At 38.9% G+C, this 10,197-nt stretch overlaps 1 protein-coding gene across 1 annotated transcript; it reads left to right on the top strand.

Annotated features, from left to right (window-relative positions):
• The first annotated feature begins 342 nt into the window (after nucleotides 1-342).
• Nucleotides 343-8,088, top strand: LOC112057801 (beclin 1-associated autophagy-related key regulator). The gene is made up of 7 exons (XM_052891212.1): nucleotides 343-1,065; nucleotides 1,941-2,363; nucleotides 4,095-4,222; nucleotides 4,568-4,715; nucleotides 5,193-5,372; nucleotides 5,760-5,877; nucleotides 6,666-8,088. The coding sequence occupies exons 1-7, from the start codon at nucleotides 887-889 to the stop codon at nucleotides 6,759-6,761; spliced, it is 1,272 nt and encodes a 423-aa protein (XP_052747172.1). The 5' UTR covers nucleotides 343-886; the 3' UTR covers nucleotides 6,762-8,088.
• The last annotated feature ends 2,109 nt before the right edge of the window (nucleotides 8,089-10,197 follow it).

The following is a 10,197-nucleotide window of genomic DNA, read 5'->3' as shown; positions in this document are numbered from 1 at the left end:
TCACCGTCAATTCGTGCACAGTGACTGCTTACTGATTGTTTATATTGAAGCCCTTAACCTCTACAAAATAGTGGACATCACAGGACTCTACGATAACTCAACGAGTTGCGAAGCCGAAATGGCAATGGGCGGGGCACATAGTTCGAAGAGCAGATGGAAGTTGGGGTCCCAAGGTGATAAGAATGGCGACCCCGCACTAGAAAGCGCTGTGTCGGTTGATCCTCACCAGGTGGACTGACGACATCAAGCGAGTCGCAGGGATTCGCTGGATACAGGCGGTTTAAGATCATAATGTTTGTCCCAACAAAAGGCCAATGTCCTGCAATGGACGTCCGTCGTCTGATATGATGATGATGATGATGAATAATCTTGGTTTGGGTTCACAAACTCAATTTCAAGCGTTGGTTATGCGCTTAATGCATTGCCGCCCCTTTCGAAGTCTACGCATTGACGGTTTAGTTAAATAACATAGCCATAGATAGCCATTGCTGCGCGACAGTGGTTCGGACATTACATACATGTAAACAAAGTTTTATTATGTTGAAAAAAAACTTAAAATGAACTTCCATTGCCATAATCAAGGTTTTATTCGAACACAAAATCGGGTAGTGTGTATTAGCTATAGAGTCTGTCATTGTCAATGTCTGGCAGTAATTTATTATCTGTGCCAGTTCTACTGAGAATGACTGCGATTGGTTCTCAATATTTCCGCCAACGTCAACATATAAAGACAGCGTGTTTGTCAATGTCAAAACTCATTGCTGTCAATGTGACAACTGACAGCCATACACAAACTTTCACCAGCTGACAATGACAAGTTTTTGTGTTCAATTTCAATTATTGCGAATTGCGATGCAATTTTCAAAATAAAAATTTAGTGTAAGCCATGGCGATGAGTTATCTGACCGAGAGCGAGGCTCCTCGGGACTTTAGAGTGTCTTCCACAGAGAGCGACGGCCACTACACGAAGTGCGTCTTGTGTTACACCGTCAAGAGGAATTTCTATTGTGCAGAGTGCGTCAGAAATGGTAACTTCGTCCACTCCTCGATGCCTTACTCGGACAGGTAAGTAGTTTTGCGCAATTTTAATCTCTTTATGACTCATTGCACCGATCGATATGCTAACTTTAGTTAGTGCGACTATCGAAAGTCACTTCCTATATGTTTACAATTTTGTACCTATGATAGGATTATGTATAAAGTGGTTTTGACTGGTTCAGTCTAAGAATTATACAACATGAATTTCTCTAGTTGTTTACGCAAATTCAATTTATATAATGTATAAAATAATCTCCACTGCTACAATTTAGATCCTAATTATAATTTAAAATTAAAGAAGTTAAGCTAATATTATTAATTGGATATTTAGCTGTATGATTACTAGTGTAGCCCAGTGTAAATATGAAAGCTTGATTCAATTTATAATTCATTTGATAAAGAGTTGTTAGTTGTACTAGTACTTAAGCTATGTGCCTATTTGGGGTTAAATAATTACAACAATCCATTTGCTTTCTCATCATCTTTATAATTTATTTAGGCACATATTTATCAACCCATATTTGGCTCACTGATGAGGTCGGGTCTCCTTTCAAAATGAGAGGTGTTTGGCCAATAGTCGACCACAGTCCACCACGCTGACTCAATGTGGATTGTCAGACTTTACACACACAGAGAATTAGGAAAATTGTCTGGTTTTTTCAACAATGTTTTTTCTTCACGGCTTGAGACACATAATATTTAATTTCTTAAAATTCACACAGCTAAAAAGTTGGAGATAGACCCTGGACCGGATTTGAACCCACACACACCCTCAGAATCAGAGGCAGAGGTCATATCCACTGGGTTGTCACAGCTCTTATTTAGGCACACATTATTTAAATTCCATTAAAAATATAGCTATGTAATGCCAACCTAATACCAATAATTATGTTTTTCTACAGGTTTTCAGAGAAACAAATGAAGCTAATGAGAATAAAACTCAACAGGCAGCATGTGCTAGAAAGATGTGAAAAGCTGTTAGCTCCTAAGCTCAAGAAGGACATTCTTTTAACAGAAACAAAACAGTCCAGAGATAAGCTAGACCTGTTGCGCTTAGCCATAGAGCAGAGGAGAAGTATAATTAACTCAAAAAAGATGGAGTTAGCGGACTTGGTAGCGTACAATAGTGAATTGCGTATAAAACTGCCCAGGTATCAGAAGAGGGTGTTAAGCTTAGGCAGACATGTGCAGCTGCAGAGGATGGAGCTGCAGAACAAAGTGACCATGTACAACGAACAGACGCAGTCCCTGGCAGCTCTCAGACGAAATAGGATAAGGCAGCTAGATAGATATATCTTCCCTATTTACATAAGCTATGACTCCAGGTAATGTTGGTTTCATTTATTCAAAACACATTACAATAAAATTTAAAATTGTTGCATATTGAAATTTCAGAATCTTAGGTCTTATAGGGCATTGTTTCTGATTACAACATAAGCTTCTGAATAAACTGTTGAAACATCAATCTTTCAGTATAAAATTGCACTTGCCTTTAGATTGGTGTCTAAATTTTCAACACCATTGGCTGGTAGTATGTGAAGAAATTCAGGTTTGATTCTTGTCAGCCCTTACATATTCAATACAAATCAGTTCAGTGGTTTTGCCTTGAAAAGATAACAGACAAACAGCCTTTCACATTTATTATATACGTATGAATATGGAATACTAGCAGACGCGGAGCAGTTCCATATCTGTGTTCCCCGTTCACATAGGAACATGGGGATAAAATATAGCCTGTAGTATTCAGGGATAGTGTAGCTTCCTAACAGTGAAGGAATTTTTCAAATCTGTTCAATAGTTTCTGAGCTTATGCAGTGTAACCAAACAAACAATCAACCTACATAATTTTAACCAATTTTTTAGTTTGCTTTCTTTTTTGGCATGTTGGTAATTTATCTAGCTTCTACCATTTATATTATGCATCTTTTTAATTAGTATATTTTTAATAAACTTGCTCATGAATGTTGAATAATAAAAATATCAAATGTTTCCAAAGAACACTGACAAATCTCCATAATTATGAAGTTTTAGGTTTTTCTAAAGCAATTCATTGCTTTAAGATAATTAATTTATTTATAATTAATAGCGTAAATCTTTGTGTTGCTGCTATAGGAACTGGCTGGTTATGCATAAGTGAGACTTTTTGCTTTTAATATTTTTTTGCTTACATAAGGCTAGGAAGTAGTTAAATAAAAATCCACTTATCATTTAATTACATAATTGAGTTAGTCAGTTGTGTAACAAGATAATAATGTTTTCTTGCTATCATTATTGTATAGTAGAATAGTAAGTATTAAGTAAAAATATTTTATTATCTTATCAGCTGAAAATATGTAACTCATGCTAATTAAAATCTTGTCTTATATTTTAAGAATAGCATAGTAGTATGTAGATAAATCATCATTATTTATCAACATAATCATTATCATAATCATCATCATCATCAATATCACCATCACCATCATCATCATCATCATCATCATCATCATCATCATTATCGTCATCATTATCGTCATCATCATCGTCATATGTTCACTGCTGGACATATGTATGCATGGACTTCGAAACACAAGTCTCAAGCCGCCAGCATCCAGTGGCTTGTTTGATTTAAAATCTTAGGGATTTTTTATTACAACAATTATACAAATGCACGATCATTGCTATCTCATTTCAATACCCTAGGCCTCATTCGCACGAGAGCGATGTGTTAAGAAAAGTGATGTGTTACCCATCCGGGCGTATCATATAGTGTAAAATTGCATAGGAACTATTTCCAACAGTCAAAATTGAAAATGCTCGATAATAAAGCGTAGTGTTATAAAAAACATGTCGTGTGAACATATACTTAAGATTGCATTTGTTGTATTTCAACGCAATTTTAACGTCCTTTTATTCTGTAACGCCGTATTTTAGATCCTTTCTTAGATCATCTATCATTCTCTGATTGATCTGATCATTACGATTGTTTCAGTCCATAAATGGAGTGTTCTCAGATGTAATTAGTATTTTTGCAATTACTAGACTTAACTACTATGTTGTGGCTGACACTGTTGCAGCGACAGCATAGAGGACATGGAGTTCGTGGGGTCGGACGCGGAGGAGGAGCCGCCGCGCCGCCCGCAGCTGCACATCGTGTCGCCCTGGATCGACATCGACGCCGACTACTCGCACATCCAGGCCTGGGGTGAGTCGCTCGTCTGGGTAAGGTAGGTAGGTGGGTAAGGTTGAGGTTAAGGTGTTTTGTGCTTTGGGAAGTGTTGCGCAGTATTGGTAGACACCCCACTAAATAGCCAAAGGTATTAAACGGATTGCAGGTAGCCATTAGATACAGGTGGCTCAAAGTCGTGTTGTGGAAGTCTTTAAGTGAAGCCCAAGTCCCACTGCACATTCATCGGCTGATAATGTTGAATGATACTTTAGGAATTCAGTTTTAGATCTTAGGATATATAACACCTCATCAAAAACCAAATTTTATTGATGGTGATCTCCAGCAAAGTCCAATTTTCTGATGTGCTGTTACCCTTTCCAGAGACGCAGAACAAAGAGACGCCAGTGAGCGCGGAGCCGACGTCGAACCCCGCGCACCGCAGCAGCGCAGCACTGGGGCTGGCCGCGCAGCTGGTGGCGCTGCTCGCCTGGACGCTGGACGTGCGCCTGCCGCACGCCATCGCGCTCAGGTACACGGCCCACAGATATTGAGAACAATTATTGTCTCTACACTAGCAATTTTCCAGCTAAGAGTACCTACACACCTGCGGAACTCTTGGGCAGGGCAATGGCGTTTTCAACTACGCGCCCTGATCTTTTGGTCGTGTAACGCGACGCACAATGTGTCAACCGACACATGTCATATGTCACATGTCAGGCACAATTGGATAAACATTACGAGCGTATTTAAAAGAACGATCCTCGCGAAAAGTTACGCAGATGTGTTGCTACACTTAGGTTTTAAAGATTTTCGCTGCAAATCATCAAAGGAATAGTACAATCTCAAGTTGACCTTAAGATTTCTTTTGACACTTTGAAAGAGAATTCCAAAAAAATATTTAGCAAAAACAAAATGAAAATATCTTTGGGCACAAGAACAATATCCTTTAAGGGCTTTGCGAATGTAACGAACCTCACTGTATCTCGTAAACTGGTGGCGTGTGCAGCGAGTACAGCGATCCGCGCAGCTGGCGCGGCTGCGTGCGGCGGCTGCGCGCGGGCGCGGCGGCGCTGTGCGCGCGCGCCGGGGTGCCGCCCGCGCCAGCGCCCGCCGCGCCGCTGGCGCCGCTGGCCGGCCTGCACGCGCTGGCGCTGGCGGCGCGCGCCGACGACCCGGAGCTGGGCAGGTGACGAGCCGTTACTTTTATAATCTAGCTTCGATTCGGCACAAAATCCCACTTCTGATGCTACATTTGGATATTTGCCGGGGCTTGGCAAACGTCTACCAGTCACCTTTGAATTGTGTTCAAAAACGGACCAGCTCACCGAAGCCAAACCGAACACCCTGTTTACTCTTGTTTTGATACTGATGCTACTGATGGCCGACGCTTGTCGAGACTTGCCAGGCGTGTCAATGTAGCATGAGACAAATTGTTTGTTACATTTTTTTTTATCTATTAACACATCTGATTCGTCAGAAAATTAGTTAATTGTGTTACGGAGGGAGCATTGATATGTTATCGTCAGGACCGTACATACTCGTACGTTGTACATACTGTCGTCACCTCGTGCAGGGTGGAGGCGTGGTCGAGCCGCTGGAGCACGCACGAGGCGTGGCAGGAGGCGTGCGGCGCGGACGAGCTGGACGAGCCCGAGCCGCCCGAGCACCTGCACTGGCCGGACTGCGCGCAGGTCCGCTTCTCTATATTACTCATTCTGTCAAATTCTCACGCCGGAATACTGTGCCTCTGTCGGGCCTGGGTTTTATCATTTACATTATCTTCTGATATTGTTTGTCCATATCTTCCCGTGGATGTCGTAAAAGGTGACAAAAGGAAAACGTCGCAAGTGGGTAACAATTTATTACACGGTAATCGTGTTACGACAAAGGGCCCACTACCAATGAGGTGTCCATTGAACCGAAAGGTGGTGGTTAGAGAAACCAACCTAACTGAGAGCGTTGACGTCAGGCCAAAACCAAAATCACTAGCCAAAACCATTAAAAATATGCCAAAACAAAAGATTGACATATTTTTCCGACTCCGCTTAAGTGAGATAAAAGAAAGGAGATGATGATGATGATAGTACTTTTTGATCTAGTTGCTTCTTCAACTCTTTACAATAGAAATGCCAGGCATCGCAGGGCTCCCCTGGACGCGTACGAAGCGTTTTGATTTTTCGTTCCTAATCCGCCCTGCGAAGATATAGAATGCCCTTCCGGCTTCTATTTCCCTACCATCTACAAAATATATTCAAGTCAAGAATGAATAGGCGTCTTTTAGGCAAACGACGCCATCGCTTACTTTTAAACATGATTGCAGCAAAGCGCTCGTTTAAATAATATAAAAAAAATTGTTACAAAAGCTAAACTACCAACCCATACTAAAACGTTATGTGAGGCTGATCCAAATATCCCTTCCATGAGGAGACTTATCCCTATAGCGTTATTACAGACTGATAGTATTAAATCTGTCATTCAGATGGAGGAGATGAGCAGCAGTCCGCCGCCCGCGCCGTCGCTCGTGACGTCCGCGGCCGCGTCCATCGCGTCCATGTGGCGCGTGTGGACCAAGTGACCGACCAGACCAGACCACCGATGATGCCACCCGCGAGACTAGCTCGGATGCCACCCTCGAGACTAGATCGAATGCCACCCGCGCGACTAGCTACGATGCCACCCGCGAGACTAGCTCTGATGCCACCCGTGAGACTAGTTTGGATGCCACCCGCGCAACTAGCTCAGACGCAGTTAAACCCGAAAACCACTACCAAAAGTAATTTCCATACTTTGTTTTTGTATTTCGTGCTTGTATTATGTTCAACGTATTAGCAGTGCTCTATGTGACTGAGCTCGTCCGTACACTGCCACTGCACTCTGCTGGCAACACGTCATGAACTGTAGCCCCATGGAGATACATTGTTGTATAAGGCTGTATATTTTTGTATGAGCTGTACCGGACTGAACAAGAATGCTTTAGACTATTATTTATGCCGCGAAGTAGGTTCACTGTTTCTGTCTGTTAGCTGTGGTTGCCTTTGTTATAATATTACCCTTTATGTGGCAAAAACGACTTGAACGCGATCTTTTTCAAAAAGCCTCTCGCAAGAGATTTCAGAGTAGTGTTTACTCTGAAATCTCTTGCGCTCATAAATATATTTTTAAATACTAAAACCTTTGTTATACCTTCAGAGTATTCACAATCCATTTCATTTTAATAGTTACAACCAAATGTTTAACGTTAAACTAAACAAGGCATAATAATTAAATTATCATCTAAAATAATCTTTTCGCCCTTAATACTTTCATCAGTGTAAAATAAACCCAAAGCCGTTAGTTTAAAGTTTGAATTCCTTTAAACTCATTATACGCATATAGCTGCAAAAATTGGAATATAAACATAGACAATATGGAACATACAACTTTAATGAATGATCTTTAGGTTCATTTTACTTTGACTGTAACAATGAGTATTCAGATAAGTGCTAGAATCTAGATGGACAGACGTACAAAAGTAATAAGGCCGTTCTGATGCCTCTGAATATTATTTAATACTAGAGGACCCCCGCGACTTCGTCCGCGTGAAACTCGATGTAAACTTTCAACTTCAGAACGGGCTTCTTATATTATCGCTGCCATAGATAATTTAAATTGTTTGCTCATATTTTTTTAATAGAAGTTACTTTTTTATCTAAAAATATAGTGCCTAATTTATGGTAAAAAAATGGATGCAAGGTGCTAGAAATGTTACTTGAAAGTAGTGAAAATTTTTGTCGATTTTGTACCCTCTCCAATAGGTTTGTTTGTGTTATAATGATTTTTTTTATAATTTGTGATAAATTGAGTGTTGTTATAAATTTTAATGTACATAATTGCTTAAGTAATAAAAAACATTTTTATACAAATCTATTTTTCTATTGCCAAATCCTTTGTAAACCGAATGAACAATGCACAATACTTCCGGAAACTGTAGTAACTAATAATGGATTATAAATACTAATTTTAGTAGTTTGGTAGAACCTTTTTCTCTGTTTAGAAAAATTATTTTGGGAAAATACAAATTTTACTATTTTAGCAATTTTTTATACGAGTAGGGTTATTTATTTTTAACATTTTTATACAGGTAACCTCAGAATACAGAAAAACACCAGAAGGGATGATAGCGCAAAGGAGTGAAGCCATTTAAACTACTCGTTTTATGAGTTAGTACACTACCAAGCGATTACTCACTCTGTGTTTGTCGTGTTGTTTGACGTGCTTTACAGGTGACAAATTTAATTAAATTAAGCCGTCTTGTGCCATTTCTTCGTGTACAAATGCCGTTGGTAATAAAAAGAAACTGTATGCTATCACATTTCATGTGTAAGTAGCACATATAAATATTGTTATGATATAATAATGAATAATTTTACGTAAATTTCGTTGTCATAGAAACCGATGCCTCCATTTTGTAAGTGTTGCCAATGTAATGGTTTTGATTTTCCCTACTTTTAATTTCTATTCAAGGATTTATCATTTAAGTAAAATATTAATCAACTAAATAGGTAGGCATAGGTTCCGGCAAGTAAGTTGAAATAAAATTGCGGTAATCAGCACAGATAAATAAAGTGCAAAATAATCTTAAAGCTTTAAAATTTTACAAATAACAATGGCGTACTATATTATAATAAGTTCGTTCGTTCTTACCTGTTTGTGTGTTTGTTTGCACATTTGTTTGTTTTCGTTTTTTGGTCTTTTGTTTTTTGTGTACCTACTTGTTTGCTTGTTTGTTTGAGCAAGAGGAGTGATTAAATAAAATATTTTTATCTTCAAACACATTCTTATAAGATATTAAACCAATTATATGGCCTTATTTATACATGAATTTTAAGAGACAAAGATTAGAGAAATAAGACGAGATAATAATAACTGTGCACGCGATTGAAATACATATTTATAATAATAATTTTATATAATTATATGGAATATATAAAATTATTATTGTAAATATTCTTTAGTTTGTTAGTTGATAAGTATTATAATAACCGTCATATTATATCTATTATTTATTTGTCCTTGTCTTGATTTTTTTTAAATGTTAAAAAAATACAAAATATTATTAAAAATTTATAAAAAAAAATCTCCCGCTGCGGGACATCAGAGTGCCCAAGCAACCAGTGGTCAGGGTTCCATCGTGTCCAACCTCCTCGCAATTCGCGCCGTCTCAAGAGTCACTGCTTTCTGTATCCGACCCTATAACCAGCTGTTAAGCGAATACTACTTAAGATGTTGGTCAAGCGTTTCTCTATAAGACCATTGTCTGAAAGGACTATCGAAACAATAATAGTTGTCTCAACATTTTACAATCTGGCTGTAATCTCGTGAGGTCCAAGTATTTTGATAGGTACTTTTTCTTTTTCAGCTTTGACCAGATTACCTTCATGTGAAATAGTAATATGACACTTAATTATTAAATTTGTACTGCATATTTTATTTTATGATTAATAAGCGATACTAAATTTGGGCAGTAACATTAAGCGGTTGTCATTCAATTTTGCAAAAAAGGTATAATAAATAATAATTATATTAATTTTCCAAGCAAGAGTTCATTTTCTTGCTGAATCTTAGCAATCACTAAAAAACCGGTCCCACTGTTTTTTTTTTTTTTTTTTATTCTTTATAAGTTAGCCCTTGACTACAATCTCACCTGATGGTAAGTGATGATGTAATCTAAGATGGAAGCGGGCTAACTTGTTAGGAGGAGGATGAAAATCCACGCTTCTGTCGGTTTCTACACGACATCGTACCGGAACGCTAAATCGCTTGGCGGTACGTCTTTGTCGGTAGGGTGGTAACTAGCCACGGCCGAAGCCTCCCACCAGCTAGACCTGGACCAATTAAGTAAACCTCAATCGGCCCAGCCGGGGATCGAACTAGGACCTCCCTCATTAAATCCACCGCGCATACCACTGCGCTACGGAGGCCGTCAATTTACCATATAAGTTAACATTTAATGTGGTGAACTATACAGTTAT

This window comes from Bicyclus anynana, chromosome 3, assembly GCF_947172395.1.
Source record: "Bicyclus anynana chromosome 3, ilBicAnyn1.1, whole genome shotgun sequence".
In the NCBI taxonomy this organism is placed as follows: Eukaryota; Metazoa; Arthropoda; class Insecta; order Lepidoptera; family Nymphalidae; genus Bicyclus; species Bicyclus anynana.
This window is presented reverse-complemented; position numbering and strand designations above follow the sequence as displayed.